The 20,336-nt window shown below is 39.7% G+C and overlaps 1 protein-coding gene across 21 annotated transcripts in view; it reads left to right on the top strand.

Moving 5' to 3' along the window:
- MACF1 (microtubule actin crosslinking factor 1) overlaps positions 1 to 20,336 on the top strand; it is a 311,004-nt gene that overhangs the window by 205,950 nt on the left and 84,718 nt on the right. For 17 of the 21 annotated variants that reach the window (XM_074376770.1, XM_074376773.1, XM_045520294.2 and 14 more), the window contains 12 exons: positions 1,917 to 2,435; positions 3,215 to 3,391; positions 3,706 to 3,829; positions 4,643 to 4,851; positions 5,224 to 5,541; positions 10,305 to 10,471; positions 11,752 to 11,908; positions 13,763 to 13,880; positions 16,902 to 16,964; positions 17,598 to 17,839; positions 18,642 to 18,771; positions 19,460 to 19,659. In XM_074376770.1, coding sequence (XP_074232871.1) covers positions 1,917 to 2,435; positions 3,215 to 3,391; positions 3,706 to 3,829; positions 4,643 to 4,851; positions 5,224 to 5,541; positions 10,305 to 10,471; positions 11,752 to 11,908; positions 13,763 to 13,880; positions 16,902 to 16,964; positions 17,598 to 17,839; positions 18,642 to 18,771; positions 19,460 to 19,659 — 2,424 coding nt within the window. The remainder of the gene's footprint in view (positions 1 to 1,916; positions 2,436 to 3,214; positions 3,392 to 3,705; positions 3,830 to 4,642; positions 4,852 to 5,223; positions 5,542 to 10,304; positions 10,472 to 11,751; positions 11,909 to 13,762; positions 13,881 to 16,901; positions 16,965 to 17,597; positions 17,840 to 18,641; positions 18,772 to 19,459; positions 19,660 to 20,336) is intronic. The other 4 variants (XM_074376774.1, XM_074376771.1, XM_074376769.1 and 1 more) reach the window with 1 other exon arrangement.

The following is a 20,336-nucleotide window of genomic DNA, read 5'->3' as shown; positions in this document are numbered from 1 at the left end:
AGTGATTACCATGTATATATTTGTCTTCAGCCTAAATGCCTGTCCTGAGCTTCAGACTAGTATATAAATCCATCTACCTAATTGCAACGTAAAACCACAAGCACCTCAACCTGAAAAATGGAACTTCTGTTTTCCGTAATACCTCTCCGCATCAAACATATTCTCTGTCCTATATTCCCACTTACTTGCCTGGACTAAAATCATCCTAGATCGCTTTCCCTCCCTCACTCTCCCGTATCGAATCAGTCATCAAATCTCATGCTTATATCTCTTTTAATGTCATCCACAGTTTTTATCTCCATTAAGATATTATTGCAGTTTAGACTGCTGTCAGCTTTCACTAGTGTTATTATAGCAGCTTCTACTGGTCTCCTTGCCTCTTGGCTCTTACCCTCCAGTCTCTTCCCACACTACTAAGTGATCTTTCTAAAATGCTGTATCCCAGCTTGACTCTTTGAAAGCTGCCCTCAAGAAACCATTTCTTATTTATCTCCACTCATTTATTCATTCAGAAAATTGAGTGCCTGCTATATGACAGGCATTGGAGATAAACCAGTGAACCAACCAGATACACCATCTCCAACACATTAACTGGCATATGCAGGCATATTGTATTGCATGATTAAAAGACTGCTATGTGTTTAGGGAACTTAGAAAACACATGGATCACCTATGTTAGTAGTGACACTGTTACAGCAAAGAAAACTGGTTCAGCTAGAATGCTTCTGTTGAACAGCCTGTGTGCCTTATTTTGTGTTAATAGGATTTCTGCCTCTTGCATGCTACTCCTACAGTTGGAAGACCCACTGTAGTGTGTACCCTAAAGCCATGGCAGTCTTAGCACAGAGCAGACATGGTTCCTCTGTCACAAGGAGCTTCCTGATACTGCTTGCTGGCAGCTCCATTCTAGGAAGGAAACTGCCTTACGTGTGGATGGATGAGAATGGGGACATCTGGGTAGTACTGGCAGTAGTACTGCCCCTCACTGTCTCTTTGGGCCAGATATATTTGTCACCCCAGCTTTCCTGAGATGACATCGGAAGCTGAAACTGTCAGGTTGCCTTTGTCCTTCTCTAGGGAGTTGCATAAACATTATAGATAATCAAGAACCTGGTGAGCTCCCACTGTCTTCTGTTGGACTCAGGAAGAACATTTTTAGAAACAAAGCAACAGCAGTCCTAAAAGAACTTATATTCCATTGTAATAGAAAAAAAGGTCTATGTGTAAGTGTTTAGATATAGCACATACAAATAACAGTACAGATTACCTACACTATCCAGAAATGCAGTTTCCTCTCACTAATGTACAAATTGTTTATTTAACAAGTTAATTTTCCAAGATCTTTCCTAGTAGGGAGAGCCTTTTTGGAGGTGTAAGTGACATATTTCATAGCTAGGTATTTGCAGTTTTTGTGTTGTCGTATGTATGACTTAATCCGGCTTACTCTCTCCTTCCATTAACGTGGGTAATTTTAATTGGCCATTTGTACCTTCTCTTGGACCTCGGGTAGTTCAGTGAAGAGGGTCAGGTTCTGGTCATAATGCGTCCCTTAACTACCTGCATGACCTCAGTCAAGACATTTAACATCTTTTTGGTATTCACTTATTCCATCTTTGACATGGGAATTATATTGTCTGCCTATGCTGTAGATAGTGCCACAAGTCAGATAAGATAACACATGTAAAATCTCTTTGAAAATTGTAAAATCCTAGATGTGTCAATTCATCTGGGATTAGCATGTGGCATAATGCTTGCAGTGAGAGATATTGGTCATGTCTGAGCAGCTGGAAAAGTGGCCTGCTGAGCTCTCTCTCTACTTCTAGCTGTGATATCACCACGTTATTGTGGTATCCCTACTGATTGTCCTTTGTTTGGGGGGATTTTTTTTTCTTTTCTTTTTTTTTTTTTTTTGCCAGGCCCATCACCAAGAATTGCTGTCTCAGCAGCAAAACTTCATCCTGGCCACCCAGTCAGCTCAGGCCTTCCTGGACCAGCATGGCCACAATCTCACAGCCGAGGAGCAACAGGTGCTGCGAGAGAAGCTGGGAGAGCTGAAGGAGCAGTATGCGGCTTCCCTGGCCCGGTCAGAGGCGGAACTGAAGCGGGTGCAGACGCTGCGGGATGAGCTGCAGAAGTTTCTGCAGGATCATCGCGAGTTTGAAAACTGGCTAGACCGGTCTGAGAAAGAGCTGGAGAACATGCATAAGGGAGGCAGCAGCCCCGAAGCCCTTCCCGCCCTGCTGAGGCGGCAGGGGAGCTTCTCGGAGGATGTGATTTCTCACAAAGGAGACTTAAGATTTGTAACTATCTCAGGGCAAAAAGTCTTGGACACAGAAAATAGCCTTGAGGAAGGCAAAGAATCGTCAGCAACTGGAACCTTAGTGAAAGACAAGCTGAAGGATGCAACAGAAAGATACACCGCTCTCCATTCAAAGGTACCGGAGGGGTTCCTGGCAGGCCCGAGTGAAACGGTCACAGCAGTCCTCACGCAGCTGTGGGTGGTTTCGGGGGCTTACAGTAAGAACCTCAGGATGCAGTGAGCAAGTCAATTTGCATACTGACCAAGGGCCTCATGTCTTTATGAGCTCCACAGAAATGCCAATGTGGAGGCCCATGGGGTTATGCTTGATCCGAGCAATATCCCAGAGTATGTCTCACTCCCGTGGTGAAAGTGGAGGTGCTTGCCTCCCTGTATCCTGACCAGCAGGCATGGGCTCCCAAGAGACAGAGCACAAGGGAAACTGAACCAAGTACACAGCCTTTATTCCTGGACACAGCATCTAGGGTAATCCTAATCTTCCTTCCTGTCAGAGAACTCCCTTTAGCTCCCAAGATGTAGAATTCAGTCAGTTCTTCTTACCTATCTTGTGCTTTTTGCCAACATCTTTCACCCCCAAAAAGGAACATGTTTTATTCCTCAGTCCCCACCTTCACCTGCAACCTAATGTGTATTTTTTTGGTGGCTTGTCATACAACTCACTAAGTCTTCCTGGGTATATAATAAAGTTGGGGTGAATACTATGGATCAAACCATTAGGACCCCACTTGTAGAAGATGGTTGCTACCCATCTGTCCATGGAGGCCCGCACTACCCTAAACCGTAGCTGCTGTCAGTTCCCTGTAACAACGCCAGGCCTCTTTGTACCATGCCTGGGAAGCTGCTGCCTGTGGCCCAACCTGCTTAAGCCTGCTTTCCCTGCTTTCTCTGGCACAGTGTACGCGACTGGGCTCTCACCTCAACATGCTGCTAGGCCGGTACCAGCAGTTCCAGAGCAGCGCTGACAGCCTGCAGGCCTGGATGAAGGCTTGTGAGGCCGACGTGGAAAAGCTCCTCTCAGACACCGTTGCCTCTGACCCTGGGGTCCTGCAACAGCAGTTTGCGACGACAAAGGTGAGCCAGCAGGACACAGGCTGCATGGCTTAGAGTGCCCTCAAAGCAAAGCAGATGCTTGCATGGGTTAAAGGCAGTGGTTGGGATGCCTTGGATGAGATCTTATTCCTAAACACTTTAATCTAATGTCTGTGGCTATGGATAAACAGAAGTATTCTATAAAGCTGCTCAGTAGCTCTTGATTCCTAAAACCAGCTTTTTTTTTTTAAATGTCTGAAAAAAATTTTTATTGAAGTATACATAGTTGATTTGCCTAGAACCAGCTTTGATTACACACGCTGATTTTCCTTTTGTCCTTTTTCATGGACAAGCAGCAGTTGCAGGAGGAATTGGCTGAGCACCAAGTACCTGTAGAAAAGCTCCAAAAAGTAGCTCATGACCTCATGGAAATTGAAGGGGAGCCAGCCCCAGACCGCAAGCATGTTCAAGAAACAACAGGTATGAAGTAGCAATAGCAGGAGTGCGCCCCTAATTCCTAGTATGTACCTCTGCTCTGTGATACATCACATTGTGTTGTACACGTATGTGTGGTGCTGCTAGGGTAGGGGCTGAGGATATAAGCACAAGTAGCTCACCCTCTAATGAACTGTATTCTTGCACCATGGAAGGCCTTCACGGTCTGGCTTCAACCTTTTTCCCCAGGCGTTCTGCCTTCTGGCCACTCCCGACTTCTTCTCTTTCCCGAGTAAACTAGTCACTTCCTCATTACTTATCCCTAAAGTTTTTCCTGTTGCTTAGCTGCTAGCATTTTTTGAGGGCTTTCCATGCATACTGGACTCTTGCTCATGCTTCAAGTTATAACTGGGAAGTTACTTCCTTTGTAAAGTCCTCACCATCATCCTCACCCCCAAGAAGAAGTAAAAGATAAGAAATCAACCTTCTTCCTTCGGACTTCTCTAGTATAGTACTCCGAGTACCCATATAGGAGTTATGGTTTTATTTTCATGGTCAGTTGTGATGTGCCTTCCTCTACCTCTGCTCTTTTTAGAGTTTTAAGGTTTGTAGAAGGTGGGGACTTTATTGTAATTATCTTTAGTCCTCAGCATTGAGCATAATTTCTGACACTTAGTAGATGCTAAATAAATTATGCTTATTGAATTTGGTTCAAATAGTGATGTATTTTAAGCTTATTCTTTGTTTGTCTTGATGTCTGTTGTTATTATGACTAACATGTGCAATTCAATATGTCCTTTTTGAAAGTGCGACACAAAAATAGTCTCCATCCTCTCTTCTCATGCCTTGATTTTCCAGATTCCATACTCAGCCATTTCCAAAGCCTCTCCAGTAGCCTGGCTGAGCGCTCTGCTCTGCTGCAGAAGGCAATTGCCCAATCTCAGAGTGTCCAGGAAAGCCTAGACAGCTTGTTGCAGTCCATCAAGGAAGTTGAAAATAACCTGGAAGAGGAACAGGTGGCGTCGCTGTCATCAGGAGTCATCCAAGAAGCCCTGGCCACTAACATGGTGAGACCTGTGCCCTAAGAGTTAGCATAGAGGGTATATTTGCCACATTCCATGATGACAGCATTCTGAAAAGGTATCAGGAGAAGAATTTGTTTCCGTGAATCTTCTAATAAGACTTAAAGATGACTTATCCATGTAAAAGTGTGTCTACTCAATTTCCAAACCATTGGTAAGCTTGAGGAAAAGTGGTGATAGCAGTCATTGGTGGCGTGGGGTGGAGAACTGAGGGCATAGATGGAATTCTGAAGGCTCATTTGAAATCCTCCAAACCTCCCTGAGGAGGTGAGCATGTAGTCATTAGAAATTTTATTAGATTGTGGGTCAGATATCCTGGAATGATCCAGGCGCTGACAGATACGTTCTTGATGGCAGAAATTGAAGCAGGACATTGCTCGGCAAAAGAGCAGCTTGGAGGCCACCCGTGAGATGGTGACCCGATTCATGGAGACGGCAGACAGCACCACAGCTGCAGTGCTGCAGGGCAAACTGGCGGAGGTGAGCCAGCGCTTCCAACAGCTCTGTCTGCAACAGCAAGAAAAGGAGAGCTCCCTAAAGAAGCTTCTGCCCCAGGCAGAGATGTTTGAACATCTCTCTGATAAGCTACAGCAATTCATGGAAAACAGAAGTCGGATGCTGGCCTCTGGAAATCAGCCAGATCAAGATATTGCACATTTCTTCCAAAAGATCCAGGTGAGGAGAGATCTGCCAAGCTGGCAGAATAAAGGGAGATGAAGGGCAAGGGAAAATATCAACATTTACTGAACACATAATGTATCAGTCAGTGTACAGGGAACTTTACCTGCATTATCTTAAAGAGTTATCACAGCCATCCTGTAAGCTAGAGGTTGTTTGTCCATTTTTTAAAAACACAGCTTAGAGTCGTTTTTCACTCGTACTACGTATTCAACCCAGATTAGCAGGGATACTTAACTCGTCACAGTCACTCACTCTTTCAAGTTGATGGGAACTTCATCCTTTATATGCTTTCATAGTTACTGCTGCAGGTAATGACATTTACATGTCATTAGTCAAAGCAAGTTTCTCATGATCACACCAGACTTTCAACAGGGTGGAGTAATGTAATCCTACCATGTGCCTAGTAGGTGCAGAGCTGGAAATCTTTGGTGAAGCGTTATTACCTCCTACAGATACGGATGTACTTCAGGGAGTAGAATGGCTGGTGTTGGTATATATATGCCTGTACTTCATTTAACCAAGTAGCAGTGAACTTGAGCTCCAGAACGGCTGCACCTGCTCACGTTCCCACCTGTAGCATGTCCGCATTGCTGTATCCCCACATCGCCACCTTGGTTTATCCAACTACCTTTTCCATACCGTAGTATAATCTCATTGTTTTCTTTGGTTTTCTTTCCTAACTTTCTGCCTTTTTTTTTTTGAAAATTTTTAAACTTACAGAAAAGTAAAAGGAATGGCATGGTAAATACCATCATACTTTTCACCTGGATTCACCAATTAACTAACTGTTTTCTCTTTATGAATGTGTAGAAGAGTATCATAATGAACCCCCATATTCAATATTATCATTGTTCTTTTTATATGCAAACGTTTTCCCAAATGTGGTCAGCGGGAGCACCTTTAAGCTGTCTCCTGGTATCTTTGACATGACCTGTCCCTGTCAGTTATATGAGTGATCTCTTATTTTCCGACACAGCAAGATATTCCAGGCTTATCGTGTAATTCCCCTGTACCGTGCCTGAAATCACCTATTTCTCCAAAGAGCCCCATTTTTAGTGAGGGGTTGCATTTAAAAATTAGAATCCAGATACTAGATGTACTCCTGGGGTTTCATTGCTTCTAGGTCCTTTCAGTGGAGAGGGCTAGGAAATCTTTGAAAGTTTTTTATATCGTGTTCAGACTGATAATCCAATTCCAACTCAAATCATAGAATTCTTCCTCCGTTCCCTGTTCATAACTTCCTTTTCCTATAGGGAGAACCCTAGTTTCCAACAACCTTAAGGTATTATTTGCTTTGTCTTACAATAAAATAAGGTCGCTTTGGAATTACACTATTTCTACCAATAACAAGCCTACTAAATAAAATTCAAGATTTCTTTAGATTTCTTTTTGTCCTTAGACTATGACCTACTATATACTGTGTTCAAAGTTACCTGAATTTTTTTTCCTGTGATTTCATTTATAATTAGATTCCTTTCTTTCTATTTGTATTCAACCTCAGAATTTTATTTTTCTTAAGTTTTATTTTTAAATATGTAAAACATTAACATATCTCAAAAGTCAAAACTTTTCAAAAAGTTATACTTAGGGTATAGAAGAGTGAATAAGGATACACTGTCTTCCCTGTCTCTTACATCTTGTTCTTTTTTTTTTTTTTTTTTTAATTGAAGTATAGTCAGTTTACAGTGTTGTGTCAATTTCTGGTGTACAGCATCTTCCATCCTGTTCTCATTCACCCCCACAGGTTATGGGTTTCTGGTTTATTATTTCTACTTTTTTTTCCAAAGAAAACATACCATTTTTCATTCTTCCTTACACAAAAAAGTACATTATATAATCTTTTGCACTTTACTTTTTCACTTAATATGTCCTGGAAATCACTTAATCCATAGAGGTCTTCCGCTTTTTTTAAACTATACATTTGTTGTGAGGATGAACCATAGTTTATTCCCCCAGACTCTCATTCTGGTTTTTTCCAAAACCACCAATTCTGGTTGCTTTTAGAAATAACACCACCGTGAATAACTTTGTGTATTTCCCCCATATTATTGGAAGTATAGCTTCAAATAAGTTCCTACAGTGGAATTGTTGCATCAAAGGATAAATGGCTGTGTGGTTCTGTTCCATGTGGCCAAGTACCCCTCCCTGAGGAGTCCCACCAGCAATGTATGAGAGCACCTGTTTCCCCTGTAGCCTCACCAACAAAATGTAGTTTTAATTTTTTTTTGTTTCTTCTCTGAGTGAAGTTGAGTGTGTTTTTATACATTTAAGAGACATTTATTTATAAACTGTTGGTTCATGTCTTTTGCCATTTTCTGTCAAGAGTTTAGTCTTTTTTTTCTTTCAACTTAAAAGAGTTTTACATGCGGGGAATTAGTTCTTTATATGTGATGTGTTAGAAATACTTTTTCACAATTGGTCCTTTGTCTTTTGACTTTGCTTATGGTGTTTTCGGCCATGTAAAAAATTTTTTTTTTAATTTTTACACAGTAGATTTTGTCATTCTTATTTTGATTGAAGTATAGTTGAAAATCAATTATGATGTTAGTTTCAGGTGTGCAGCATAGTGACTCAACATTTAAATACATTACAAAATTATCATGATAAGGCCAGTACCGTCTGTCCCCATTCGAAGTTATTACAGTATTATTAACTATATTTCTTATGCTGTGTATTACATCCCCATGACTTATTTATTTTATAACTGACAGTTTGCACCTCTTAATTCTCTTCACCTATTTCACCAAGCCTCTTATCCTTTTCCTCTCTGACAATCACCTGTTTGTTCTCTGAATTTATGAGTCTGTTTTCATTTAGTTTTGTTTGTTCATTTGTTTTGTTTTTTAGATTTCACATATAAGTGAAATCATACAGTATTTGTCTTTCTCTGTCTGACTTATTTCACTTAGCATGACACACTCTGGGTCTATCCATGTCATCACAAGGGTGACAAGATTCCTTGCTGATTTATGGCTGAGTAATATTCCATTGTGTATATGTATACCACATCATCTTTATCCATGTGGATTTATATTTTGGGCTCTTTATTCTGTTCCATTGACATATATGTCTGTTTTTGTGCCACCAGCATACCATTTTGATTATTATAGCTTTGTAATATAGCTTGAAGTCAGAGGCATCACTGTTTCATTGAAGATTTTTTTTTTATTGAAGTATAGTCAATTTACAATGTTGTGTTAATTTCTGGTGTACAGCAAATTGATTCAGTTTTATATACATATTCTTTATCCATTCATCTGTCAATGGACATTTAGGTTGCTTCTGTGTCTTGGTTGTTGTAAATAGTGCTGCTATGAACATTGAGGTGCATATATCTTTTGGTTTCATTTTTTTACACTTGAATATTTAACAATTTAAGTTTATTCCAAGGTATGATGTGAGGATGAATACAAGTTCATCTTTCTCTAAAGTTCTGTCTAGTTTTCCCAATAACTTTTATTTGATAAGTCCATCTTTATTTACCACAGTGATTTGAGAGTCCATCTTTATCATATACAAAATGTCTTATGTATTCAAGTCTATTTCTGGATTTTCTTTTTCTTTTTTGGGAGGGTAATTAGATTTACTAATGTATTCATTCATTCATTCATTCATTTAATGGAGGTACTAGGGATTGAACCCAGGACCTTGCATGTGCTAAGCATGTGCTCTACCACTGAGCTGTATCCTCCCCCTCTTATTTCTGAATTTTCTATTCTGTTTCACTAATCTTTCTTTTCACTAGCCATACCATACTATTTTTAATTCTAGAGGGTTTATGGTTTGTTTTACTATCTGGTAAAGTTAATCTCCCCTATTCCTTTTTTTTTTTTTTTTTTTTTTTTTCTTTTCTAGGAGTTTTTGTAGCTATGATTGTACATTTATTTTTCCAGGTGAACATTTGAATCAGCTTTATTAGTAATAGAGGAAAAATGTTGGTATTTTAATTTGGGTCACTTTACTTATTCACATGTGTGTATATGCACCCATATACATACATACATATCTTTAGGAACGTCTTTCCATTTATTCAAGTCTGTTTTTGTGTCTTTCAGAAGTGTTTTAAAGTTTTATTCATAAAGATTTTGTATGTTTATTGTTAGTTGATTCCTAAAATTGTACTTTTTGTGTTGCTATTATAAATGAATATTTACTCTTGATTTTTATATGTTAGTTTTATGTTCTGCTCCCTTAGTGGATTACTTCATTGTTTAATTTTGTTTTATTGTTGATACTCTTAGACTTTACAACTGTACTTACATATATTCTGAAAATATAGTTTTACCTCTTCTTTTCAAATTCTTATGCCACAGATTGTTTTCTCTTGTTGTGTGGGCTTATATTGTCAATACAACGTTAAATAGTAGTGAAGAATGTGTTACAAACAGACTATAGAAGCTTAGCTTAAGATCACAAGCTAGTAAGCCATGACAAAGCCATGACTGAATTTCAGGTCTTTTTCACTCCCCAAACCTCCATTCTTTTTATTCTGTCGTGCTGCCTTCAGAATCTTTGAACATCAGTTTAAAGGAGACAAGACTCCTTTGAAATTCCTAGCCACTCTTGGGCAGTTTGGAGAAATCCTACATATGTAGTGTTTTGATCTAACAGGTGAACATGCCTCTTTTCTTGTTCTGTCTTTTTCTGCAGATTTGGGAGAACTTGCCCCACCTTTAATCTAGATATCTCTCATTCTTTAAAGTCTATTTATTTATATGGATCGGAGGATTTGATACATTTCCTTGTTTGTTTTACAGGAGCTCAATTTGGAAATGGAAGACCAACAGGAGAACCTGGATACTCTCGAGCACCTAGTCACTGACCTGAGCTCCTGTGGCTTTGCACTGGACCTGTCCCAGCACCAGGACAGAGTGCAGAGCCTCAAAAAGGACTTTGCAGAGCTGCAGAAGACAATTAAAGAGAGGTGAGTTTTCATAGGTGGGGGTTAGTGTCGTGGAGCTAACTTTTTCTTGCTATTGAATGAAATGATTTCTCTTCCTTCCTCCTTCACCAGAAAAGATGGCATCAAGAACTCTACTACTGAGCCATAGGAGATTAAAAAGTGCCTCTTTCAGACAAAGCTACTCAGTCAGCTTGATGCTTAGTGGTTTTTCTGTTACTAAATAATGATTTCATTCTCAGTCATGGGGCTCAGTTCCCCCTTTGCACAATAAAAAGTCCGGGTCACCAGACCAAACAACAAGTTTCAGGCAGCAAGTAGGATTGTGACAGGATTTGACATAATGAGAAAAACTGGAAGAGACTTCCCAGACATAATTAAGGGTTATATTGGCACTCACCCTGCTTACTTTGACCATTTATGTTGATGTTTTAGAGGAGTTTCTAGATTCTTCTTTTAATGCAGACATGGGAATATATGACAAAGGTGGCTGACTTCAGGTTGTCAGATGACTGTTGAAAAGCCATGATTCCCCCATCAGAAAGCTTCACTTGGGTTTAAGGGCTTGATAAAACTTCTCTTGTTTAGCCATAAATACCTCGATTTAGCAGTTGACTGCTTTAGTGACTAGAGGAAAACAGTTGCTCAAATTACCACTGTAAGCAGTGGGTTATTTAGTGTAGGGAAAGGGGACGGGACACAGGCCAAGAAGGCTTTGTTTTTCTTCCCCTCTGCTGAGGGCCTTTTAGCTGTGTGAAGAACCAGGATCTCTGGCTTGAAGTCTGATAGATGTGACCATTCCCAAAACTTAATTTCCAGATTGAATTCTTCTTTCTCCTTGATTTATTTTATTCATTGGTGTACTTAACCTAACTTCTCTGTACCTCAGTTTTGGCAACCTTCCTTGCTAAAGAAATTAGCATTTGAATTAGGCCTTGAAAGAGTCAAACACCTAAAAAGTAGCAGAGCTGGACTCGAGATCCAAAGCCTGCATTCTTTCCATTGTATCATAGTACCTAAATAGCAGGCTCCCTTTAGTTTTCCTCACTTTCACTTTAGCCTAGAGTAAGATTGAAGACTCCTTTCCCCAGAAATGTCCAAACAAGGGCAACAGATTCCTTAGTTTGATGCTCTCCTACATTGTATGTAGCTGTTTAGCCAAAGCTGCCATGGAAAAGATTATGGGAAGGAAAGTCCCTTTTAGAAAACTGATGCTTTGAGTCCTAGAATGAACCTAGTTTTAGTTCAAGTTGACTTCTTTACAAAGCTTAGTTTAACAAGTAACAAAATGTCTCCATTGACAGAGAGGAAGATGCGTCATCTTGCCAGGAGCAATTGGATGAATTCCGGAAGCTGATTAGGACTTTCCAGAAATGGCTGAAGGAAACTGAAGGGAGTATTCCACCTGCAGAGACTTTCTTGAGTACTAAAGACCTGGAAAAACAGATTGAACACCTGAAGGTAGGTGAACAAAAGGATCTCCAGCAATCGGGCTAGACAGCAGCCTGGAAGCTTGTATGGACTCATCTCCAACTGTGATGGGGAGGTGGTGTGAGAAATCCAAGTTACCCGTCTGTATCAGAAAGGCATTCCTCCATTCTCTTCATGTGATTCCCACCTATCCCAATCCAAGCACTGAGCAGCAAAACATCTCCTATTTAAAAAACAAAACCTAAAAAATAACCTGGGAATAATATCTGTAAAGTTTCAGGTGTTTGGGGGATGCCTCTTATGCTGTGGTGGGTCATAAAAAAGATGTATCAAAGTCCAGTCTTGAGAGGATAACACTCTCATTGTATGTTTGAGAATTAAACAATTACATGTGAGCTAGTAACCAGATATATGATCAGGAAACTGAAGAGAGAAGATCTGGTACTGCATCTAATAATAGAAGAGTTAGACTCAGATGCTTGGAAGGTACCTACAAGGGTAGGATCAACCTTTCTCCCATCTGCTACAGAATCCTGTGTCCATTAACTTTGATTCATAGTCATCCAGCCTCTATTTGCACCTCTAATGTATTTCTTTTTGTTGAAACCAGCCTCCAACTAACTCTCATGCTTTGTCCTTATTTTCTTAGTGAAACAGGATTTCTCTTGAGCAGATGAAAGAATTTGATCGCTTTCACAGAGAGTATGCCAGGAGCATGTGCTGTAGGGAATTCCCTAGGACAGAGGTTCCCCAGTTTCTTGATTCACAGTGCCCTTTGTGTTTCAAGAAAATTTTCACGGCATCTCAAGGTCAAAACAAAACAAAACAAAACAAAACAAAAAATAAAAAACCTCACTTGCTAAGTGGTCAGGTCCAAATAACAGGAGTTGTTCACATGGTGTCCAACAGATGTCACTGTGTTTCCCTCAAAAATTTAAAATATCCTGTGAGTCAGTGCATAGTTTGGGAACTGTGGCTCTTTGGAATCAAGAGTGACTAATAAAAGCACTGACAAGCTCTGAATGGACAAGGTTCAGTTGGAAATTTGGCAGCGTGAGCTTGCCAGAGGTTCATGGCTCTGTGTCTTTCTCTGCTGCGGTTCGGCAGCTTGAAGTCAAAAGCAGACTTAAATGGATTGTCAGGGAAATTCAGTGTGAGGGAAGGGACTGAAGGCTCAGATGGTGTCCCTGCTTTGAAAGGAGCAGAATTCCACAGCTTAGAGACGACATGACCAGATGCCTTTGTCTTAGACCAGATGCCATTGTCTCCTACGGCTTTCTGTGTGCTTAGCCCTCTGACTTCAAACCCAGTACAAGGTTCCCTTGAAAATGCAAAGTGTAGCCTATAATTCTTTATATTTCTCTACATCTCAGTATCCTCATTTTACCCTCCAATTACCATTTCCTTTTTATTCTTTACACGTTCAGTGCTCCCTTTGTCCACCTGGCCAGCTCTTAACTCCAAGCTTTCCTCCCTCTAGGCAGAGTTTGATGTGTCTCCTTTTGTGCTCAGAGTTGGTGGCTGTCCATACTTCTATAATAGCATTTATCACATTATAAGGCAATTGATAATCTGAGCTCTTGGTTTAGGAACTGTATCATAGTCCTATTTTGTATCCCCAGTGTTTGGCACGATGCCTGGCCTATAGTAAATGCTCAAAAAATATTTACTTGATGAATGAATGAGTGAGAAGGTCCTGAATATTCCAGAATGTCATTCTCCCACACCTTGGCTGGCTAAACCATGATCTTGAAATGGCTAAATAAAGGAGGATGGTTGCTTAATGCTTATCAAAACTTAAGGGAGTACATGTAGAACAAGTGTCCCTACTTATAAAGAGAAAGCCTCTAAATACTACATTTTGCCATCTTGTTCTTTAAACAGGGTCTCCTAGGTGACTGGGCAAGTAAGGGAACTTTGGTAGAAGAAATCAACTGCAAAGGTACTTCTTTAGAAAATCTCATCATGGAGATCACAGCACCTGATTCCCAAGCCAAGACAGGTGAGTTCAGGCTCTTAAAAATGTGGTGAATAAGCATCATTCTTTTCTTTGGTCTGTAGTGATGACCTTTTACTTAATAAAAGTCAGAATCAAGATTAGATATGAGAACCAAGGGGGTTTCACAAAGCAGTCTTCCCCCTCAAGCTGATCTGTTTTCCCATTTGCTTTATAGCATTGCTCCATTTTGCAAAATCCCTTCCCGTGATGGGAAAAAGTAAAGGGACTAGTTGGCCCACTTAGAACTGTCAAAAGAATGCAGAAGGATTAAAGAAGGATTTCCATCTTGAAGAATTTCTCTCTTTTAAATATGTGGATGGAATGGCTATGTATTAACTTTAAATTGGGGTCAGCCCTGGAGTGTTTAAGTATATCTTGAGAAAAGCTAGGATTTTAGGAGTCAGTATTGGTACACTGGGGACTGGCACACTTCTTGGAAGTACACACAAAGACTGTGCCCAGATACATGAATAATCTCTGCCTGCAAATTAAATCTTTCAAACAAAATGCGTTATGAGCTCATAGTCACTTGCTGGCTGTTAATTGGAATCTCATAGGTTTTATTACCAAACTATGTTAATGCATTCCTATAGTCACTTAAATAGTAAGGGAAAAGGTTATTTTCTTTTTTCTTCTTGAGAATGGCTACTTTCCCGTTGTATCCTAAAGTTTAAAAATCTGTTGGAACGACCCAGAAGTGACATTTCAGGGAATTGGTGATTTTTAAATTCTAACACTTAAACTTCTGAGTTCAGTGATTTATTAGTGTGTGGCTTAATCAGCAGGCAAACCTTTTCTATAAAGGGCCATATGTAAATATTTTAGGCTTGTGGGCCATGTGGTCTCTGTCACACTACACATCTCTGCCATTGTAGCACAAAAGCAGTCACAGATAATATATAAATGAATGGGTGTGGCTGTGTTCCAGTAAAACTTTATATACGGAAACAGGCAGAGGGACAGATTTGGCAGGTGGAGTAAAGTTTTGTGACTCCTGGACTAGATCAGCGGTTATTCAAACTTTTTAAAGTACTAGAATCTTTTTTAAAAATAAATCTCATATAGAACTCTACAATATAAAACAAAAATATTTTGTTGGCATAAATTTCCCTTATAAGTGGATTTACAGCATTTATCTACTATGAAATCTATCAGTAAGGGATATTGAGACTGTCTTAGTGCATATAAAAATTTTAAAAAGAATTTTTGGATGACAGCTTCATTATTTCATTTATTTCTCTCTTTCTCTCTCTCTCTTTTTTTTTTTTTTTTTTTTTGTTTGCGTTGTATCCAGAAAATACGGTTCTCACAGATAAATAGTTGTAAATGATAGCACATTTTAAAAGTTCACTTTACAGTATGAACTGTTGAGAATTCTGTTATTACACAGTTCTACCCTGATGAGAGCCTGCACTGAGTAGATGTACCTCAACCTTTTTGTCATTTTATTTAATGTAATACACGTGTGCTATGGGTGTTATTCTTTGTACATGAGTGGACATGTGTAAGTTTGAATATTATAAAGTGCTAGTGAAAAACTACAGCTTTTCCCATTAGTGACACTCAAGAAGAAATTTAAATGTGTGTGTAGAGGTGCAGGAGCTACTTTATTTTCCCGCCCAAATCAGCATAAATTGATTGTACCTACTGGTTTAAAATGTGGTGTTCAACATAGTTGAATGTGCATGTTTTATTGCCATTTCTAAGTACTTAGAAATATATTCTGAATGTTGAAGTTAAACCAAACATTTACAGAGGCCCTAAAACACCTTCATAAAGTGCTTGGGAACCAGTTTGAAGATCCCTAGCCTTGAGTGCTCTAGAAGTTCTCTTCCATCTCCGGAAAGCCGTCAGTGTTCTGGTTCTTCACGTTCACGTAGCTCTTCTGGTTTCATAAAGAGCTTCCGTACACACTGCCTCACTGCCTCTTGCCAGTAACCCTGTGAGAGATGTCAGCATAGGTCGTGTTATTTTCATATCCCAGAGAAGATACTGACGTCTGTCCACAGATTAAGGCTCACGTACAGAATTAGTGACAGTCTTGACTAGGACCATCTTCTCCGAATTACTAGTCCAGTTTCTTTTTGGCCATCATCACACTGCGGTGGAATATCTTTCTGTTTGATCCATTTTTTATTTGAAAATACAATAATGTTAACATTTAAAAGCTTTTTAGAATCAGTATTTTCTGATATAACCTTGCACATGACTTCTTCCACAGTGAAATCAGTGCACATGAGAGTTTTATTCTGCCCTTTGAATGTAACCTTATGATCATGACTGTTCTTCATATTTCTGTATCATGTTTACAGTTACGTGATCTAATTTTTACTTACCTAGGATATTCCTGAAACACAAGGCATAAACTTGGGGAGGATATAGGCGAAATCGTAATTAGAAAAAGAACCATAGGCCCTAAACAGAATTTATGGGAATATTTATGAGCCAGATTTATTGGTGCTTAGAATTTCTGTCTTCTGGTGTGAGAAGGGGAGCAGAAAGTCATGAAAGAAAAGACAGGGCATCTTTTGAAACAATATAAGAAGGGCTCTTTTTAATGTCTTTAGTAAAAGAATGCTGCTTTTTTATGTCCTTAATTGTACTTATTATTCATTTTTATTATGTTGAAGAACATTGATGTTAAAGTTGAACCTTTTCGGCTGTATTATAAATCCTCATTCCAAAGTATGTCAAATCCATTCTGAAGATTTAGTGAGTTTACTAATACTTGCTTCAGAAAATTAGGGCAAGATCCAAAGAATTCGAGTTGGAGATTTAAGAAGAGAATTTGGATTTCCTCTAGAAAGGATTAGTAATCGTTACTGCTAAGGAGTTGAAACACCTCCAGAGACACTGTTGCCTGGCAGCTAAAATGATTTGTCTCTTTCCATGAGTATGTTGTCTTGTGCTGTGTTAACTGCCTGACACCTGAGCTTAAAGTGAGTGCCAAAGAATAATTCAGTGCCTGTATGTATTCCTAACACGTTTGTCTTGCCCTGTTTGTCTCTCTGTCCTTCTGCTCAGGTTCCATACTGCCCTCTGTAGGAAGCTCTGTAGGCAGTGTAAACGGATACCACACCTGCAAAGGTGAGAATGCCATTTCCAAGTGCCTCTTTGTTGGGTGTATTAGGACAGTGTTCATGTTTGCATCTGTGTGTTTCCATGTGTGTGAAGAACTGCTGCCAGGATGGGAGTGAGGGTAAGAATCTGGGCAGAAGCAACCGTGATGTCTCTTTGTTGCTAGCTGGAGGCTAAACAAGTTGGCAGCCAGTGAAATAAATGCACCAAGCAAATAAACTGGACCACCAGATTGGAAGGAAATGTATGCAAATCTTTGAATGATAAAGAAGCTATACTTGAGGTAGTCTAGTCTAGCCCTCAGCCTCCCAGCTAGGTGACTTCTCTGTAGTTTGAAGAAGAGGAAGTGGAAGAATGCCCCAAATCCTTCCCTCCCTTCACTTTTGCTGCTCCCATGTTTACTTAGCATTTTATTTATACACCTAAGTATATAATGCCAAAATCAGAAAGCAGATTAATGAGAGCTCTTTTGCTTTTGTATGTATGCAAACAGGAACTTGTATGTGATTTAGCGGGAAGATAATCTCTAGTTCACTAGAAGCAGTAAGAGAGATACTTAATCCTGATGAATAATTTAGTGAGGAGCCAGTGGGGATGCTTGGAGAGCTATTCCCAGTCTGATTTCTGTTTCTGTGATGCTAGATCTGACGGAGATCCAGTGTGACATGTCAGATGTAAACTTGAAATACGAGAAACTTGGGGGAGTACTTCGGGAGCGCCAGGAAAGTCTTCAGGCTGTCCTCAGCAGAATGCAGGAAGTTCAGAAGGAGGCAAGCTCAGTGCTGCAGTGGCTGGAATCAAAAGAGGAAGTCCTGAAAGGCATGGATGCCTCTTCATCTCCAACCAAGACAGAGACAGTGAGAGCCCAAGCCGAATCTAACAAGGTGCTGTGGTCACGTTAACTGTATCCCAGACACTAAGAGGAAGGGGCTGTTGTATGAGTGTTCCTGCCTGAGCCCAGGGGCCTGAGAGAGAGACATGGCCAACCACCCAGGCTGTGAGGAGCAGCTTTTTTGACTTTCAAGTGATTGATATGCCTAAACTCTTCCAGAGAACTTTCTTACTTATGAAATTAGAAATTGTTATAAATCAGACTGAGCAACAAACAGCAGATCTGTTTGCAGAAGAATAACCCTCCCCAGAAGCATTAGTTCTCTGAAAATGGGATCTCATTTTCTGTGTGATGGTACAAGCCAGGCCATTCTCATCAAAGCACCTTTCCAACTCCGGGAGGGATCTAAGCAGCCATGCTCGCAGTTCATTCTTAAGGTTGACATGTAAGATTAGGAAAAATGTCAGAAGAAATAAAGTCCTATAAAGATTTTTCACCTCAAATTTTTATATTCCAGTTGAGCCTAGTATTTAATCTCCCACAGCTGTGTAAACATGCCATCACTGTCATCATTGTCATCATCAGATCTCGGCACCCTTAGTTTATAGGGATTAGTCATTTTATTATTGGGTTACTAAGGTGTTGTACATAAAAGAAATTCAGATCCTGCCATCTAGATTTTCCTGTTAAATAAAAATTGAAGCAGAAGATTTAAGTATCTTAAAATCACAAAACAATTCACGAATAGAAGCAGAAGTAGAGCCTATAATTGGCGCCCAGTCTTCCCATCATTTCCTCCCTGCTTGGTTTCCTGTCCAGAAATCTCATGACATATGTGGTGTTCTTTCTCCTAGGCCTTCCTGGCTGAATTGGAACAAAATTCTCCAAAAGTCCAAAATGTAAAGGAAGCCCTGGCTGGATTACTGAAAACATATCCCAACTCGCAAGAAGCAGAAAACTGGAAGAAAGTGCAAGAGGAGCTCAGTACGTTACAGAATCACTAAACTGCTTGTCTTCAAAGCAAATACAGGATTTCAGTACATTCAATAAACAGGGATTATTTTTAGTTAATTTTCATAAGCAAGAGGGCCAGATAGGGTTAGTGAATAATGAGCCTGATTACGGAAAAAATTTAGAGATTCCACTCAAAGTGTCAGAAGTTTGGCTTTCTTGGGCAAGTCAGACCAACAATCTGCTGTGACAAAGAGAACACTGATGATAAAAATGAAAAATGGGAAATAATCTAAACACTCAATGAAGGAATTAGATAAATTATGCTGCATTCATAATATTGAACTATAAATGATGTAGATAAATATGTATTGCTATGAAAAATCTCATTGGCATGAACAATGTTGATGATGTAGTAAGTTGAGAAACAGGTTATAAAATAATATGTTTATAGCATAAGATATTTTACATGCATTATGTATGTAGTTCTGTGCAATTTTATCTCATGGGTAGTTTCATATAAGCACCACCACAATCAAAATACAAAACTGTTTGTTACTTTAGCTAAGATCAAGTGCAGGTTATTTTTAACTTAAGAAAATACTTAAATAATGCTCCAGGGATCATTTCCTCTAGTATATTAGGAACATAATTTAGGGACTAGGCCAGTGGCTGATGAGAATTAAAAAAAAAAATACATTCTCTCATTTCCTCTCTTCAGATTCCCAGTGGGAAAGGGCCACTGAAGTGACAATGGCTCGGCAAAGGCAGCTGGAGGAATCTGCAAGTCATCTGGCCTGCTTCCAGGCTGCAGAATCCCAGCTCCGGCCCTGGCTGATGGAGAAGGAACTGATGATGGGAGTGCTGGGGCCCCTGTCTATTGACCCCAACATGCTGAATGCACAAAAGCAGCAGGTCCAGGTGAGCAGTATGGCTGAATACTCCAGAGCAAAGAAATCAGAGTCATGTGAACCTGGGTTTGAATGCCACTCTCAACAAGTAGATTTAGATGTCCCTGGACCAGTCATTTAACTTCTCAGAGTCTCCATTTCCTCACTTTAAATGAGATGTTTGTAAGATCTTTATCATGGTCCCTGCTCAAGAGTAAACATTCAATAACTATAGTATTAATATCCTTGGCAGAGGCAGTAGAGTGAGCAGATGTGAGAATCGGAACTCCTGACTAAATGGTAGAATCACATTTTATTTTTAATCCCCAGTGGTAGTGATCCCTATTGCTTCATGCAATATCATATATCTGGTGGCTTCACTCAAAGATTTTCTGCTGATCAGACCTCAAAAAATTGATTTAAGTGCCTCACATCTAGAAATTTAGGTTAGTTCAATTATGTCATCTCTAGTGTAATTATGCCTAGAACCTTCCTTTGTTCTGTATCCTTCCCCAAACTTGTTCTGATTCTTTTCACCACCCACCAAGTACCCTAAGTTAAGGCCTACGAGTAAGTTTTGAAGGAACACTTTCTTTTAACCCCTGCATCTAATTAATTACCAAGTCCTATTTACTCCAGTTATAAATATTTTTTCTAATCCAGTGGTTTTCAAACTTTTTGATCTCCAAGCCATTTTACACTCTTAAA

Source organism: Camelus bactrianus, chromosome 13 (genome assembly GCF_048773025.1).
Source record: "Camelus bactrianus isolate YW-2024 breed Bactrian camel chromosome 13, ASM4877302v1, whole genome shotgun sequence".
Classification (NCBI taxonomy): domain Eukaryota; kingdom Metazoa; phylum Chordata; class Mammalia; order Artiodactyla; family Camelidae; genus Camelus; species Camelus bactrianus.
Note: the sequence above shows the minus strand (reverse complement) of the source record. Positions and strands in the feature narration are given on the sequence as shown.